The sequence below is a fragment of the Malaclemys terrapin genome, chromosome 1, assembly GCF_027887155.1.
Source record: "Malaclemys terrapin pileata isolate rMalTer1 chromosome 1, rMalTer1.hap1, whole genome shotgun sequence".
Classification (NCBI taxonomy): domain Eukaryota; kingdom Metazoa; phylum Chordata; order Testudines; family Emydidae; genus Malaclemys; species Malaclemys terrapin.
Genome location: NC_071505.1, coordinates 89,466,942 through 89,486,006, shown reverse-complemented (window position 1 = coordinate 89,486,006; position 19,065 = coordinate 89,466,942). Strand labels below are relative to the sequence as shown.

Sequence of the window (19,065 nt, the reverse complement as noted above, 5' to 3'; positions counted from 1 at the left end):
GGCAGGGCAGGCTCCCTGCCTGTCTGCCCTGCCCCCGCAAGAGGCTGGAACGTGGGGAAGCGGGGGGCAAAGGGGCTGTGAGTTTCTGTTGCTTGAGGCACCGCCGCCAGCAGCTCCCATTGGCCGAGGTTCCCTGTTCCCGGCCAATGGGAGCTGCTGGGGGCGCTGCCTCAAGCAACAGCCACACACAGCCCCTCTGCCCCCCCTTCTCCACATTCCAGCCTCTTCCCGGAGCTGGGCAGGGCAGGCAGGGAGCATGCCGTGCTCCCTGTGCACGTCTGGCTGGAGCCACTCTGGTAAACACTGGGAGAGGGCGGGGGGGCTGCGAGGGGCTCACGGGCCGCAGAAAATCACCACCATGTGTTTGAGACCCCCTGCTCTATACAAATTAGCTCTTGCACCTTGCTAGTGGCCCTGTAAGGAGGTTGTATGCCTTTGATGGAGATTGTATGGGTTAGCGAGTATGTTCTCCCTGGGTTCTTGTAAAATATCTCACTGTATCCTGGCAGCACAGCTAACACCTCCCCCCTTGCACTGGTGTTAGCTCTCTGCAGCTGTCAATGCTTTCCAGAGTTGAACCACCTTGGCATTCAGCCATCAAATCAATGAGTGGGTGTGCCTGTTTTCCCTTCTACACAACAGATCATGTTTACTATGGTCTCCCTGCTGTGATAAGCTTTGAGAGGGTTCACGTGTACAAGCTATAGGATAGCATCCTCATGGGGCTTCCTAACTTGATGTGTTTTCATTTGCCACTTCTACCACTTTGAAGGGCCCCTTCCAGCAGTATTACATTTTGAATTTTTTCACAGGGCTAAGTACGATCACAAAATCTCCTATGTCAAAAGTGTGTTTACAAGTATTTTTGTCATACCATACCTATTGTTTGGCCTGTCTTGGAGCTTGGTTTGGACAACTTCCATCATGTCCTTTAACTCCTTCCAGAACCACCCAACATATTCAGATACTGGTTATTCCCTTACCTCATTGTTCCCTTCCCATACATCTTTAATGAGATCAAGAGGTCCCCTTATTTTTCTCCCATATAAAAGATCAAATGGAGAAAACGCTGTGGACTCCTGGGGTTACCTCCCTGTAAGCATATAACAGCAATGACAATAACTTGTCCCAGTTTTGGCCTCTTTTCTTGGCATACATTACCAGCATGGTTTTTAGGGCCCCATTCAACCTTCCCACCAATCCATTGGCCTAGGGATAATAGGGGGCCGTCTTAAGTTGTTGCATGCCTCACACCTTCCATAGCTTATTGAATAACTGCACCAGGAAATTCACCCCTCGATTAGACAAAATCTCCTTAGGGAAGCCCACTCTACTGAATATAGTGAGAAGGGCTCTTGCCACCATCTCAAAGCTTCTATATTAGACAGAGCAGCCAGCTCAGGATATCTAGTGAAAAAAAATCCATCAGCACTAAGAAATACTTGTTCCCCCTCTGAGTCGGGCACAGGATAGGCCCCACAATGTGCATTGCCACCCTCAGGAATGCCTCCTGTACGACAAGTAAGGGACACAGGGGAGTTTTCTGGGGTCCTATGCCTCTTTTCCTCTCAACACACTACAAAAAACGTGCAATAATCTCTCACATCAGGAGAAGTTCTTCTTTATCCTGTCATAAGTCCTCTGTACCCCCAAGTGACCAGCAAAAGGACCAACATGCGCTACCAGCATCAATTCTCCACGGTGCTGGCTGGGTAAAACCAACCACTTATAGGGCTGCTCGGCGCTTCTGCTTCTTCCCACAGAAGCCTGCTATACAGCTTCTCATCCTTTTCAACAACAACAAAAAACTTCTCCCCCCCTCTTTCCTCTAGGATACATTTCCTTATGCTCTCTAGAATGGGGTCTTGCCTTTTGCTTAGCTGCGAATTCCTGACACCTAACACTTAGGACAATGTCCTCAGTTACTGACCTCTCTCTTGCCCCCGGCCCTTGGGATGTGTTGCCTGACTCTGCTTTTTCCCCAGTTGGGAGCATACTGCCCCCCTGCACTGTAGTGTCAATGGAACCCTCATCCACCTCTTCAGTGGTTTGTAAGGTTCCATCATCCTTCTCTGTGCTCCCCTCTGAGACACACACCTCCGTGTTCTCTAGAACAGGATCTATCTCTGGTTTAGCTGCAACAGGCTTGCAGCTACCAGCTGGAACAGCTTTCTCACTGACAGACAATACCCTCTCCTCCCACTTTGAGGACCCCACACAATACTCCTTCTTGATGCGGGTTACCACACCAACAGACTTGGCCTTGTGGTTGGACCACACAGATATGGGTCTCAGTATCCCTCCACTCCAGGCACTCTATGCCATTGACAGCCTTAATGTGTTACCGGTCTGGTTCATCTGGCCCTGTTTCCCTCAAGCTTGTGATGTAAATTATGGGTGTTTCCACCTGGGTCCCCTTTGGGGCCTTGGACAACCAGGCTTACTTTCCTTCAATTTGGGACATTTATTCCTCAGGTGCTCTGTGGAATTACTTCTGGGTTTTCCTGTTTTTATGGAGGTAGGGTTCTGGGGTGGCATGGGCGGAAGGAGAGAGATGAGTGCCCTGCCTCCTGATCACCCTCCTTCTTCCAAGGGTAAAGCAGTGATCTTGCTTTCCACCAGGTTTAAACTCCTCCTTCTGTAGTTTATTTGCAATAGATGCTTGAGCTTCCTCAAATTCATCACGTAGGGTAGCCAGTTCAACAGTTTTCATCTTTTTATCCCCATCAACACTGTTTCACATAATCTCTGCATATGCTCAGGAAATGTTCCTGAGCAACAAGATCACACATTCCTTCAAAGCTTGTAACACCTTTTCCATCAAATCTTTCATCTGGTTCACATATACCACATTACTCATCCCTGCACTCCTCTTAAGGCTTTGAAATGTTACTCTATATGTTTCAGGTGTAATCTGAAACTATTAAAACTATTTCCTTTAATTTACCATAATCTGAAGCATCTCTAATTGGCATTCCTATTATCGACTATATCCAGACTCTCCAGGACACCTTTGTAACCAACGTGGGCATCTTTTGGTCCTCAGGAATCTCATGAAGTACACACAACCTCTCAAAAAGTGATAAAATATTCAGCAATATCCCCTGTCTCACTGTATGCAGGACACAACTGTTCATATTTGTCGATTTTTAGAGAGGTTGGACTCCCTAGTGTGTGGGGACTCTGGTTTGCTTCTCTATCAAGTGCAGCTGGTGATTTCTCTTTTTCCTTCTCCTCCAGGGCTAGTTTCTGGCCTTGATTTCTTTGGCTTGCAGTTCCATGGCCTTTCAGTGTGCAGCTTCTTGCCTGGCATTCTCTGCTTCCATTTCTTTTATCTGTAATGATTTTAATTCTAAAAGTCTTGTGTTCTTTTTCTCTCTCCTACCTGCAATATGCACAGCTCCAATTTCTTACTAGTTTCACTTTCACTCATTTTCCTGTTTTTCTGTCCCTAATGTCTCTTGCCCGAAATAAGCAAACAGAAAATAAACTGGTCAACTCTTTGACTGATCTCTAGCCACCACACTTAAATATGACTTAAAATCATCACTAGTGTATGAAGTGCAAATCTCACTCAGAACAACAAGCTGTGCATTTAATCCTGTACAACCGTGCCACAGTGACTGGTTCCCCCCGGGGTGCCTCCTGGAACTGGGATACCACTGAGCCGTCTGACCCACCAGCCTGGGCTTCCTTTCACACTGTACTGCTGTGACAAGCTCCAATGCCCTCCAGCCTGCACTTTCACCAGCATTCACACATGCAGCTACAGTTACCCGCAGGCTCTCTAACCACCAGCTTCCCAGCCTAGGACCCCAGAGCAGTACCGTCCAGCCCTGGTCAAATCTGGCTAGTATATGGGTTTAATACCCAGTCTGCCTCTCTCTCAATGTGAAGAGGACAATGCACACTTGTGGTAACCAAGCAGAGATTTTCCCCAAGCACTCCAGTCAAAGCTCACTGGTTTCGATTAAAACAAAAACAAGTTTATTAACTACAAAAGATAGATTAAGTGATTATAAGTGATAGCAAACAGATCAAAGCAGACTACCTAGCAATTGCAAATAAACAAAAACCACAAACTAAGCTTAATATACTAAATAGATTGGATATGAATGAGCAGATTCTCACCCTGATAAATGACACAATCAGGTTGCAGATTCTTAAGGGGCAAGCTGCACTTGCTTTACAACTTGGAATCTCCAGGTCTTTCATAAACAAGCTAGAAATCCCTTTAGCCTGGGTCCAGCACTTCCCTAAGTTCAGTCTTATTCCTCAGTTGTTTCCAGGAATCTTCTTGGGTGGGGAATGAAGAACCCCAGATGTCACTCTCTGCCTTATATAGCTTTAGCATATGGTGGAAACCCTTTGTTTCAAAGCTTGGTTCCCCAACCAGTCTGTGGAAAAATACAGACATCCCAAGATGGAGTCCAGAATCATGTGGCCTGGTCACATGTCCTTGTAGAGTCATATCAGCCATTACTTACAGCATTCTCAGGAAGGCTCACCAGGTGGGAGATCAGCTTCTCCTAAGGCCTACTGTTTTCCCTAATGGCTCATTGCCCTGAATAGGTCCTTCCCAACCAGCTATCTAGACTGAAAGCATCTTGTCAAGTGGGTGTTACCCAGGTGTAACTACATTTGAAGTACAGATACATAGTCAGTATTTATAACTTCAGATACAAAAATGATGCATGCATACAAATAAATCATTCAGCAAATCAACTTTTTCAATGACAGCTTACATGACTCATCGTGCACGCAATGCATCATAATTATGCCATCATCATATCATAATATCACTGTGAAGAATATGGGGTGCAGTATCACAGCAGGTTTCTGAGCTACAGGGACAGATGTTGGTGACTTGTATTTACAGTGCACTTGGCAATATAGACAATTTCACAAAACATTCCTGGAGAAGGAAAATCATGCTCCAGATTTAAGAATGGTTTCATGGTATTGTAAAATTTGTCCACCAAAACTGCTGTAACATCTTCATAAGTTCCTGAAGGCACGGACCTTAAAAAAAAAAAAAAAAAAAAAAAAAAGTACAGAATGTGCTACACAGGGTACAAAAACAAATTTCAGTTCCTTTTGAGCATCTATAAAGCTCCTACATGTAGTTTAAAATGTAAATGTGCCCTGGTCATACCATCTATCTTAGGCTAAAATACTGGTAGAACTACACTGGTATACCTGGTTAGTACAGAGCAACTGCGCTGCCCATTTCAGGATTGGAGTATAAACCAAATGGTACAGTAACCCAATGAAAAATAAATAAATGCCATAATAGTCACTAGGTAGGAGGGAGCAGAGACATGCCATATGTACGTGTTGCAAGGGCTCACATGTGCCCTTACCTGAGGGTACGAAGGACACAGTGTGGAACTTTCTGAACAACGACAGTGTATTGCCACATCACTGTGAATTTCTGCACCCTTGAACTACAAACTAGGACAAATATATATAAATATGACTTACATTTCTAAAGCACCTTTCATTGTGCAGGATCCCAAAAGGATCAGTCCTTGGAAAAATCATGGAGCAGGTCCTCAATCAGTTCTGAAGCACTCAGAGGAGAGGAGAGGAAAGTGATCAGGAAAAGTCAGCATGGATTCACCAAGGGCAAGTCATGCCTGACTAACCTAATTGCCTTTTAGGGTGAGATAACTGGCTCTGTGGATGAGGGGAAGCAGTGGACGTGTTATTCCTTGACTTTAGCAAAGCTTTTGATATGATCTCCCACAGTATTCTTGCCAGCAAGTTGAAGAAGCATGGGCTGGATGAATGGACTATAAAGTAGCTAGAAAGCTGGCTAGATCATCAGGCTCAACGGGTAGTGATCAATGGCTCCGTGTCTAGTTGGCAGCTGGTATCAAGTGGAGTGTCCCAAGGGTCGGTCCTGGGGCCGGTTTTGTTCAATATCTTCATTAATGAGCTGGAGGATGGCGCGGATTGCACCCTCAGCAAGTTTGCAGAGGACACTTAACTGGGAGGAGTGGTAGACACGCTGGAGGATAGGGATAGGATACAGAGGGACCCAGACAAATTAGAGGATTTAGCCAAAAGAAATCGCATGAGGTTCAACAAGGACAAGTGGAGAGTCCTGCACTTAGGACGGAAGAATCCCATGCAATGCTACAGACTAGGAACCGAGCGGCTAGTGGACGGAGAAGCTGGATATGAGTCAACAGTGTGCCCTTGTTGCCAAGAAGGCTAACGGCATTTTGGGCTGTATAAGTAGGAGCATTGCCAGAAGATCGAGGGACGTGCTCATTCCCCTCTATTCGGCATTGGTGAGGCCTCATCTGGAGTACTGTGTCCAGTTTTGGGCCCCACAATACAAGAAGGATGTGGAAAAATTGGAAAGAGTCCAGCGGAGGGCAACACAAATTATTAGGGGGCTGGAGCACATGACTTATGAGGAGAGGCTGAGGGAACTGGGATTATTTAGTCTGCAGAAAAGAAGAATGAGGGGGGATCTGATAGCTGCTTTCAACTACTGAAAGGGGGTTCCAAAGAGGATGGATCTAGACTGTTCACAGTGATACCAGATGACACAACAAGGAGTAATGGTCTCAAGTTGCAGTGGGAAGGTTTAGGTTGGATATTAGGAAAAACTTTTTCCCTAGGAGGGTGGTGAAGCACTGGAATGGGTTACCTAGGGAGGTGGTGGAATCTCCTTCCTTAGAGGTTTTTAAGGTCAGGCTTGACAAAGCTCTGGCTGGGATGATTTAGTTGGGGATTGGTCCTGCTTTGAGCAGGGGGTTAGACTAGATGACCTCCTGAGGTCCCTTCCAACCCTGATATTCTATGATCCCTTTATAAGAAATCACTCACTCTCAACTGAAACGCAACTGCCTCTGGTGTGGAACATGGATCACATTCTGTGTCAGCAATACAATGTTCATTTTTAGGAGGAGAAAGTAAAGACTAACTTTTCTAAGTTGAAGCTGCTAAAGGTATACATGTTAACAGCCAGGACACTATGATTTTAAGAGCTTTTGTCTCTTCGTGATCTTGGAGTAGCCATGGTCTGTTCTAGGTCTCATCAGAAAGACAGAACTTCCAGTAGTAGAATTGTGTATTTAAAACATTACCCTCCAAATGAGAAAGTTCTGCACTGTTTCTTCTCATACAATTGACCTAACTAAAGAACATACACAAATAATTAGCCACAATCACCTTGAGACACTGAAGTGCTCAATGTTAACTTACCGGACAATGTAGTTTACTTTTTAATTTTTTATTTTATTTATTTTTTACAATTAAGGATGTACAGCCTACATCCCACAAGAAAAAGCAGAAAAAGTCCTTATGGAAAAAAACCCAAATATACTGAACACATACCAAATGGTACACAGAGATGGGACTGGCTTGGATTTCAAAATTTCAATAAAAATAAAAAAAGATGTAATGCAACAGCTGTTCAATTCCCCAGTCTAAATAGGCACTGTAAAAAACGACATTTCAGCTTTCTCTGGCACATATTCCAGCCTAAATGCTCTGACTGTAACCAACTCCTAGGTTCCCATACAATCATTGGGAAACAACCTTAGAATAAAAGTTTAGTACCCACCCACCCTCTTAAAAAAGCCTTCAATGCTGCTGTTTGGACTGGACCAGAATTAGAGAATTTTATAAAGGTTTGAGAGCACCCAAGGCAAGTACTGCAATATAATTTGTCACTATTTAACTTGCTTTGGAAAGGAGAGTAAAACAGTGAGATCTGCACCTTGGTACATAAAACTGTCATCCTGGATAAAGAGAAATCGTTCAGAGAAGTTTTACAGCTTGGTCAGAGTCAAGGACAGCTTTAGGCATCATCAATTGAAGGGGTTCAATTCAGACTTAGTTATAACCACTTTTACATACTGTACATCTACCCTAGTTGGATCAGTGTCTGGAACTGCTCACTGGTGTCCCTTTGAACAACTGTAAACTAAACCATAGTATGCAACTCCATAGGAAGCTAGAGGATCCGGTGACTGTACAGCAGCTATATCTCCCCTGCTTCGCGCTCCTCTGAGCTCCTCCGGTCTTCTGATCGGCCATTAGCACTTTCATATGAACGTTTCCTGTCTTTGTTATCTCGGGGTGACCTCTCTCTTGAGCTCCTGTCTTTGTCACGCGATGTTCTGTCATGATCTCTTGATCGTTCTTTGTCTCTGGAAGATCTTTCTTTTGAGGATCTGAAAAGTGCAATACATTTGAGAACCCAAATTAGTCATGAATCTGTTGCTGCCACAAAGAAAATGTTTTGTTAAAATTTTGTATTTATATCTTTTGCAGACATACCCAGTTTGGTTCCACATAGACAAATACATGAGAAGCCATCAGGAGACACAGACCCCCGTGTCCAATTTCAAAACAGACTAGCAGAGGCAGCATTTTTGAAGTACATTATGGGGCTAAGCTTAAGGTTGGAACTAGCTTTTCATTAATCCTGATTTTGACCCCTTCCCCTGAAACTTTCATCAATAAAAGTTTCTGCCTGAATTTTCTCATGTATGGTCTTTAGTCCAAGGAGAATTTTCTGGCATACTTTGAGGTTGATAACACAGAGCAATTTTAAAGTGAGTTTGAGATATGAAAGGTTTTTCTTTTCTTCTTTTTATAAACAGAAAGCAAACTACTGAAGTCGTCTAGTTTTTGGAATGCCATTCCTCAAGAACAGCTTCGTTTACAGACTCCAGAGTTGTTTTATTCATTGGTCCTCTCATGAAAATTAGCATTTTTGAGTAATTTCAGGAAAGTTGCATGCTTTATTTTATTTTTTAGATTCTTAACTAGGATTATTTGAACTTCCAAGAACTCTGCCAAACAGCCACAGGAATTTTCTACTGCAGATTTGTGATATAGCTTTAGTTAAGTAAAAATCTGTCTCTCATATTCCCAGCCCTGTATAAGGGGTTAATACTTACTCCCCTTTGTAAAACACTTTGATTCTATAGATTAAAAGGCTCTTTGTAAGTGACAGTACCACTGAAACTTTCCAGTGTTATAAAAAACTAAATGATGGAAAGGGAAATTATTATAGCGTCAAGAAATTCTGTGTACTTAAAACTAGTATAGGGGATTGCCCTGTCTCCACTAATAGAATGGTGTTGAGAGTTTGTATTAGTGTCTATTATCTTAACTCTTCAAAGGACAAGACTGTAAGGATACGTCTATACTTACCCGCTGGTTCGGCGGCAAGCAATCAATCTTCTGGGATCGATTTATTGCGTCTTGTCTAGATGCGATAAATCGATCCAGGAAGTGCTCGCCATCGACGCCGGTAATCCTGCTCCGGGAGAGAAGTAGGCGGAGTCAACGAGGGAGTCTGCCTGCTGCGTGTGGCCCCGCGGTAAGTACCTTTAAGTTCGAACTAAGATACTTCGACTTCAGCTACGTTATTCACGTAGCTGAAGTTGCGTATCTTAGTTCGAACTGGGGACTTAGTGTGGACCAGCCCTCAGAAAGAAGATCTACAATCTTATCAAGTTTTGATGCAGAATTCCTTTTTGAGCTTGGACAAGTCACAACCTCAGTTCCCCTACCTGTAAAATGGAGATTACTCTACAGGAGTTTTTCGAAGCTTAAATATTTAAAACACATGTCGAGGCCCTCAGATGGAGGGTCATATAGAAGTATCTAGTATCAATCACACAGAGTAACTCAAACTACAGACCAAAGAATTAAGAACAGATAAGACTTGTATCAACCTGGCCCAGTTACCACCTTGTATGGTCAGTCTGTTGTGAGTGGATCCAATCACCACATCCCACTGCAGTTCCAAATCAACTGGGTCTGGATAGAATCTAGTCACTGTCTCTAGCTCTAGGACTATGGATACACATTCAGGTTCAGACCTGTTTGACACTGTTCCTTGTGACTTAGGATGCCACGTCCCAGAGGTCCTACAACCCAAAATCAGTGTGAGCCCTACTGTGCACCCCAGCCCCCCAAGTTGCTCCCCAGAGCTCCAAGCCAGTGAGAACTCTGCTTCTAGTTCAACCCCTCTGGGGACAACCTTGCAGGAAAGCATGGAAATGAAGGTTACTTACCTGTAGCTGGACCAGATGAGCCTCTGGATATTCACACTATGGGAATCATGGCACCTGTGCTGTGAGCTTTCAGTACCTTCTGGAAAGCAGTGCCTGTTGAGGCCATTCACTCCTCTCTCCTCCACCCACCCTGGAAAGTTTTGAGGGTAGAAAGGGAAAGTGGTCCTAACTGCTCTCCAGTTCTTTCCACTACTTTGGGAATTCTTAACCTGAGCCATTCCAGAAGTAGGGAGTGAGTGAGTGAGAATATGCAGAGACTCATCTAGAAGAATTCTGGTTACAGCTAAATAACCTTCATTTCTTCTGAGTGGCATCTATACATTCCCACTTGTGGGAATTTAGTAAGCAGTTCAACCTTCAAGAAGGTAGACTGAGGAGTTCTAGGTAAACAAGGTCAACAGAACACTTGAAACAAGCATTAGTTCTGCATAGAGTGAATAGAAATGATTAAACTTCCTGCTTTCTCAAAAAAACTAAAACAAAACCCCGCTCTGGTTACTAACCTTTCTGTAACTGTTGTTCTTAGAGAGGTGTTGCACATGTCCATTGCAATTTAGGTATGTGCACACCCTGAGCACAGTTGCTGGAATTTTTTCTCCTAGTGGTATCCATCAAGTTGGTTCCAAGCACCCTCTGGTGTTGTGCACTCATACCATTGGTATAAAGGGCCCTGCCGATCCTGCTCCCCTTAAGTTTCTTCTTACCAACTGACTCTGATGAGAGGGGACTGACGGTGGGTTTTGGAATGGACTTGTGCAACACCTCTTGGAGAACAACCATTACAGAAAGGTTAATAACTTTTTTTTTCTCCTTCAGGTGCTTGCACATGTCCATTCCAATTTAGGTGACTCACAAGCAGTTGTACAGGAGATGGGCTTGTAGTTCAAGGACAGGCTGACTGCAAGACTGCACGCCCGAAGTTGGCGTTGTCTCTAGCTAGTCGGGTGATGACATTTGGTGAAGACCCGGTGAAGGCTGAACAGAAGAAGCGCAAACTGGTAATGAACTTGGTTCATGACAAATCTTAGGAACCTTCTGTGGCCTTGGAAGATTGATATGTGGAAGTATGCATCCATTAGAGATGGAGGACAGCATACCACTCCCAGTGAGTAAACGATGGAAACCAACGAGAGCATGTGAAATTTAAGTTCTTGAGATAGTGGTTGAGAGGATGCAGATCTAGTATTGGCCTGAGACCACCCTTGGCTCCCAGAATTAGGAAGTAACAGGCATACAACCCCTTTCCTCTTAAGTGGAATGGAATCTCTTTCACAGCTCCCACCTGAAGGAGGTACTGAACTTGTTCTAAGAGTTGCTTGTGAGAAGGGTCCCTGAAGATGGATGGGAGGGTGGGGCAGACAAAAATTGGATAGTGTATCCCATTTCTACTGCGCTTAGAACCCAACGATCTGAGGTAAGGTGGGTCCAGGCACTGAGGAAGCAGGAGAGTCAGTTGGAAAACAAGGAGAAAATTGCCTAAGCAATGAGGAATTCCAGCAACCATCACAGGCAGAAAGAAGGAATGGAGGGGAAGTGGCGTTGGTAGGACCCTTCATACCGACGGTATGAGTAGAGCCCTGTAAATCCGCTGATATCCACTTTATATTTACATCTGCGGATGTGGATATCCGAAGATCATTTTTGCAGACTGCAGATGGAATCGGATACTAATTTTGTATCCACGCAGGGCTCTAGCCATGAGCGTGCAACACCACAGGGTGCTAGAGCTGACCCAACAGATGCCACAAGGGGGGAAAATTCTGGCAACTGTAGTCAAGGCATGCACACACCTAAATTGGAATGGACACGTGTAAGCACTCAAAGAAGTCGTCTTAATGAGGGAAAATTTTTGCTAAAAACCCCAAAATAATAACAAAACCACGTATATAGGTACAGTAACAGTCATGAAACATGATGTGATGATGACAGTGTGAAGGTATGCCATGGATGTTGCCTTTGTCCTGGATGAGGGCTGACAGTTCCAGGAGACTGAAGCCGTGTCAGGTGGTAATTGTGAAACAATGCATTTTACATGGACAATCTTTGGACCACGAGGGCCTTACTCCTCTGATATCAGCTCCATCTCTCCAGGGGCTTGACGATCTTATAGATAAGCTTTGGCCCCATATAAATAATGGCAACGTTTTCTGAATATACAAAGTATGATACCAAAGGGTAATTGACTTTGTTTGCAGCAAGAGACATTTAGATTATAGTTAGAAAGCTTTTCCTAATATCCAATGTTAGTAAAGCACTGGGACAGGTTATCTAGGAGCTTGTGAAATCCATATAATTGAGGGTTTTAAGAACTGGTTAGACAAACATCTGTCAGGGATGTTGCAGGTATATTTAATCCTTTCTCAGCATGGGGGGGTGGACGTCCTACATTTCTATAATTCCTCATTGAATGTAAATGAGGCTTAGGGACATATAGACATGCAAGTAGTCAGAATAAGATGGAAAGTCCAGGCATCTCAATTAGGATAGATATGAGGGCAGGACCACCTGTTCTGTGAGACTGAAACTTAAAGGTGATAGTACAGATAGTCATTAGGCTTGTATCTCAGAAACTATCAAGAATAGTATCTTCATAGAGATATAGTCCAGAGAACATCTGACCAATGTTCAAATGGAAATCTCTGAGCTTAATGAGAATAAAAGTTACAACCCCACAGGACATGCTAGATGGGAACACCCTAGGGTGAGACAAATGAACCTGTTCTTCTGCAGCATTAGCAGTACAGCCTAAGCATTACAATGGAGAATTTAGTCTACTTCAGTGCAGCTCTTAACAGCAAAATAACTACCCCAAGCAGCTCTAGAGGTACACAGAGCAACCCTGTCACAGAGAAAGTTATTACTAAGCGAAGAAAGGCTGTTAATGTGGATGTTGGAATAGAGATGACAACCAAATGTCCTTTGGCAGGAGTTTCTTCTTAAAACAAAAAACAAACAACTATCCCAAATGCAATAGTCTAAAACAACAGTCAAGGAAGCCTTATCAAGTTCACCAATTTAGGAACTGTTCAGATGGGGAACTGAAAGAGATTCATAGAGTAAAGGCTCCTGTTTTTCAACAGAGACTTTCAGACATCAGCATAAACAATCAAGAGACCTAACAATATCGAGTCAAGACCTAACAATATCGAGTCAACCAGAGAAACTTCTAATCTGTATGGAGACAGGAGACCCAATTGTTTGGAAAGCAGGACTTGAGGGATATACCACCATAACCAAGATATGGAGTGACAGACTTAATCTGTAACCACAAATACTGATATCAACTTTATACCAACCTAACATCAAAATCCCTTCTGGTTCAATAAATCAGGGGCAACATGCAAAGAATTTCTTGTTCTAAGTGCAGAAAAGGAGTGCTACATTAGGACATGTTTCTTTCTGGTTCAGAACCATAGGCAGGCATGTTATCCCTGTCTGGAAAGGACTTTAGTAGTATTTAATCCATTTGTAGAACAAGATAATATAATATGGAGACCTTAGAGTACTTGTACAACTGAATTAAACTCTTCTCAAAGAATCAGTCAATACATCTTCTTTCCCTGGTAGATGAGACACAGGACCAATCCAATGAAGGTATTGGACTTTGGAACAGGAAATTTCCCTGTCAGAACTGGTTAGAGCAAATTCCTCTTCAGTGGTGTGTGAAATACATTAATGTAATGCTGTCCATCGTAATTTAAACAGATTTGCATTTGATGGCGGAGAGAAGAGCCTGGCTGGTCAGGGCAATCTTTCAATCCGCTGCTGTATCTTTACATGGAGGTACATCTTCCACCAAGATCACAAACCTGGGAGTGGATGGAAATGAAAGTGAAGATTCCTTTCCACCCTCTAGGATTATTACTGCACACAGCCGGAAGATAAACTATTCCCTGGAGAGCATGCTCTTCCCTCCATCTTATGAAACCTTGCATCTGGAAGATACTGAGGCATTGTAGCTGAGGAGTTCCTAGAAAAGGTTGTAGAATCCTGAAGATTCTGCTGAAGTCTCAGACATACTTGATAGCTTTAATACCAGGTTAACTGCATAGATAAGGAACCTGCCAACGGCAGACAAGCTTACAGGTCTGGAATATATCAAGGCTTTAGTGACCACAAATCTTCTAAATGAGTATGAAAGTTGTGCAAACTACTAGGGAAGAACCATCTAGACAAATGGAGGATCAAGTCTATATAGAGACAAACACCCAAACATTCAAGAAGAGTCATGACAGCCAGGCAACGCTTGTTGCTGTAGAAATGGCAATTGGAAAGGTACAGCTTTACTGATAGAGGTCTTCTTTGACTCCAATAAGAAATATGTATAAAGAAATAAAAATGCAACAATTGCATAGAAAGGGGGGTAAGTCTGGAACATTTCTGGAAATTAAAAAGAGCTCTTTCTCTGGAACTCAGAAGTATGATGTCCCTCAGGATATTAGTACAACCAGCAAGCAGTCTGCTCCATGCCATGTAGTCCTGTTGTCTACACTGCATGATAGGTGGCAAACCTCATTCACACTGTGCCCAGGAAATAAACCTTATGCTGCATTTACGTGTAGGCAATGGATGTTTCAACCCTTATGTTCAATTGTCCTTCCAAATTGGAAAGGACAGAAGCTAGGTTTATTGAAACCTGAAATGCGGGTCAACTGCTCCATTGGACCAGAGTACTCTATTAGAGCCAAGGAAGGCTTAGTAAAGCTAAAATTGGTGCATATCCATGTTTCTACTACCCATGGGGGGGAGGAGTAATGTCACTGGTAGCCAATCCCAGACACTGTACTCCTTCCTCATTTAGGATCAGAAGCTAGGTATACAGAGCCCAATATTATTCTAATAAAATTTCCTCTTGTGAGAGGTCATGTTGATTGATCCATGTCTCTATTTATGTTTGATCTAGAACAGTGGTACACGTACCCCTGGGGATACACAGAGGTCTTCCAAAGGGTACATCAACTCATCTAGGTATTTGCCTAGTTTTACAACAGGCTACGTAAAAAGCATAGCAAAATCAGTACAAACTAAAATTTCATAATGACGTTTATACCGATCTATACACTAAAATGTAAGTACAATATTTCTATTCCATGGTAAAAATGAGAAAGTAAGCAATTTTTCAACAACAGCATGTTGTGACACATTTGTATTTTTATGTCTGATTTTGTAAGCAAGTACTTTTCAAATGAGGTGAAAATTGGGGGTAAACAAAACAAATCAGACTCCTGAAAGGGTACAGTAGTCTGGAAAGGTTAAGAGCCACTGATCTAGGAGATATCAGAGTGGGCCTCAAAGCCCATCATCTACATCTCTAAATCTAAATAGGTCCTTCAGCACTGTATCTTCTCTGCAGAACCTTGGCAACGTGCTTTTTAATTCCCTGTGTGGGAAGGACTTCAGTATATTTTTTGCCTTTGCATTTGAGGGCTACAAAGAGGGTTGGAAGCCAAAAGGCAATCCTTTCTGGATCAGATTCCTCTGACACTGTAACCTCTCTCTCTCTCCTACAAAGGCTGCACAGCAGAGAAATCTTTGGATCCTTGAAATATCTCAGAATCAATAGAACTTTAGTGGGTATAGACCCTCACATCTGAAGGGAGTCTCTCATCCAAATCTCAGCATCTGTATCTTGCAAACCTGACTCTGGACCACTGAATTTGATGGAGCATCGGAAAGAGAAACACCCTCTCCTTGGGAAACAGCCATGCAGGGCACTGAGTGTGTGCATCTGAAAATGGCCAAACAGGAAGCACAATGTTTAAAACACTATCCCTGTAACAGAGATCCACCATCCTGGATCTGATCAGAATCTTGTTCTTCCCCACCTTTCCAGTGTTGTGAGGGCTTCCACACTGAATGTTTCCTCAAGCCACTATATTGGGTACAGAATCAATAAGGCAAGTAGTTCTGCAAAGATCATGGTGTTGGAATTTCAGTACCACGGTTTTAGTGGTGCAGAACCACTAAACAAATGACACTCAATAGTCAAAGATGTCGGATTCTCATGCTGGCTACATCCCAGGCAATTTGATCTCTTCTTGGCAACCATGCTTGGCAGTTATTCATATCTGGCTGTTGAATCTGGATCCATGTTATCACTCAGGATCCACGTTGGTCCTGGCTTTGGATACATACTTGCCAGGCATTCATCTATGCTTAGCTGTAAAATTTGTATTTTTTTTCCCTTTTGTAGCCTGGACCCATGCTTTGCTGCAGCCCCAGATCTCGGATTTTGTAGCTCCAGATCCTGGCTCTGCTGATCATGATCCTTTGGAAACCAGATCCAGTGGCCAGACAGCCCCTTTAGGCACATTAGGTCTCTTAGGTCAACCTGGACAGACCCTGGAACCAGATGCCCAAGCTGATGCTAGGACTCTCAAATGGCCAGACTTAGTTGACTGAGACTGAGGAACCTCCCTGTCAGCTGGGTGGTGTGAAACGGGCCAACCCACTCCTCTGTCAGTCCAGACAAAGCCAGCGTCAGACAAGCATCTGCTCTCCTCTTTTCAAAGAAAAATCTCACAAACTATAAACAAAATTTGCCCCAAAGTTTACAAAGAGACGGGGGGCAGGAATAGATGAGGAAAGCATCAAGGACACTGTGTTCAATATGGGTTCTCTGCCCCTGTGGCAGTTAAAATGAATTGGAGGGCGGTTAGGACCACTCCCTGTTTCCTACCCTCAGAACCCTCCAGGACAAGAAGGGGAGGAAGGAATAAGTGGCCCCAAAGGATGCATCTTTCCAGAAAGCTCTGGAAGCTCATGGTGTACGTTCCTCGATTCCCACGAATAGGAATAAACAAAGACCTAATGAAGAACAATGCAGGCTAAGAGGAATTTCTTAACCATAGTGACTTTACTCTTAAAGCACTTGAGACTGAGAGATCTTTGAAAACGACAAAGTCTTAAGATTCAACTTCCCCACGTCTGATCTCTCCCCTTTTGGGAGTCTAAGGTTTGCCAGCATTTCAGGCTGGGCAGCGTCCATCCTGCCCACCCCACCCCTGCAAGTTCTCCTTTGCATGGTGATGACTGGGCCCTAACACAGAACAGTACCCCACTCTTCAGTTGCTGTCTCTCTGCCAAATGCTCCTCTGGGAAACTCCAGCCCCTTCCATAAGTCATGCCTGTCCCCCTTGTTTAGAAAAACCATTCATCCATGAGGATGTGCCAATAGTTGAGTCATTCAAAAAATCAACAGTTGGCCGCTCTGTCAATCAGCCATTCCATGACTTCCAATCCATCCGTGTTGATGAGTTGTATCTTCTTAGCCTTCTTCCTGTCTTTCTTCTACTGAGGTGTTTGATTAGATCCTTGCTTCACACTTCCCCACCTTCTCCTCTTTTGCCCCTCCCATCACAAGGCCTGTCCTGCCAATCCACAGCCCTGGCTCACCCCTGACATCCAGTTCCTCAGCTCCTGCTCACACACTGCAGAACATCCCTGGAAAAAATTCAGTGACCAGGCTGACTTCCTCTGCTACAAATTCATTCTCCCCTCCTTCAGTTCTACCAGTTTCCCTACTAAGCAACTCCACTTCTCCACATTAATTGAATCCTACACCCAAAACCTCACCCATCTTTTTGCCAACTTTGACTGACTCCTCAAAACTTCCCCTCCTCCTGCCTCCACCTCTCTCCCCACACAGGATCTCAGACTTCTCTCAAGAAAAAACTGACAAGATACAACATATGAACTTCCCCCTCCCTTTACCTTGGCTTCCCTTTCCTGTCCTACACTTCTCACCTCCTTCCCCCTTGTCACAGAAGTTTCTAGTCTGCTCTCCTCCTGTAACCTCTCCACTTGTCATTGTGATCCCATCCCACACCCTTATCTCACTCATACCCACGCTTATGCCTTTCCTTACTTCCCCCCCCTCAACCTCTGGCTCTCCTCTTACTCGGTCTCATCACAATACAAGCATGCTTTAGTCTCTGCCATCTTAAAAACACCACCCTTAATTCCACCTGCCTCTTCAACCACCACCCCATCTCCCTTTCATCTCTAAGCTATTTGGGGACACAGTCTACAATTTCTGTCTGGAGTTCCTCTTGTCCAATTCAGTCCAATACCTTCTCCGATCTGGTTTCTATCCCCTTGCACTCCACTGAAACCACTCTAACCATTCCTCCTAAAGCTCAGAACCAGTACTCCATCCTCCTGCTTGACCTGTCAGCCTTCTGTGACAACACACCACATTTCACTTCTTGAAATCATGCCCTCCCTTGGCTTCCATAACTCTCTCTTCATACTCCTCTTCTATACCTCTAACTACTACTTCAACACGTACATCAGATATTCCTCACCTCTCCCCACCCCCAACTTTGTGAAGATTCCACAGGGCTCTGACCTTTGTGCCCTCTCTTCTCCCTCTACACCTTATCTTCGTGGGGGAGGGATAACTCAGTGGTTTGAGCACTGGCCTGCTAAACCCAGGGTTGTGAGTTCAATCCTTGAGGGGGCCACTTGGGGATCTGGGGCAAAATCAGTACTGGGTCCTGCTAGTGAAGGCAGGGGGCTGGACCCTATGACCTTTGAAGGTCCCTTCCAGTTCTAGGAGATGGGATATCTCCATTAATTAATTATTTTTTTGTAATCTCATTTGCAAACATAAATTCAACTATCATCATGATGCTGATGATTCATAGATCTCTCTCTCTATTCCAGACCTATCTCCTTCTATACAAATTACAATCTAATCTTGTCTCTCTGACATCTCCGTGAGCGTGTCTAGCTGTCAGCTCAAATACAACATAGCTAAAACAAAACTCCTATTTTTCTTCTCACCAAGACTTCCTCACTGCCTCCTTTCTTGATCTCTGTGGACACCACCACAATCCTGCCAGTCACTCAGGCCCTATAATCTGGGTATCATTTTTGTTTCAGACCTCTCCTTAGGTCCTCATATCTAGGCTAAGTCTTGCAGATTCTTTGTGTGTAACATCTAAAATATTGCCTCTCTTATCCATCCACACAACATACATAAGTTGCTTGTCTTCACTTTTAAGGATGC

The 19,065-nt window shown here is 43.9% G+C and overlaps 1 protein-coding gene across 5 annotated transcripts in view; it reads right to left on the bottom strand.

Annotated features, from left to right (window-relative positions):
* Window positions 1-7,212: 7,212 nt before the first annotated feature.
* The window catches only part of LUC7L2 (LUC7 like 2, pre-mRNA splicing factor), a 57,347-nt gene continuing 45,494 nt past the window's right edge, over window positions 7,213-19,065 (bottom strand). For all 5 annotated transcript variants that reach the window (XM_054030181.1, XM_054030190.1, XM_054030196.1 and 2 more), the window contains one exon: window positions 7,213-8,195. In XM_054030181.1, the coding sequence (XP_053886156.1) occupies window positions 8,003-8,195 (193 nt within the window). In that variant the 3' untranslated portion in view covers window positions 7,213-8,002. The remainder of the gene's footprint in view (window positions 8,196-19,065) is intronic.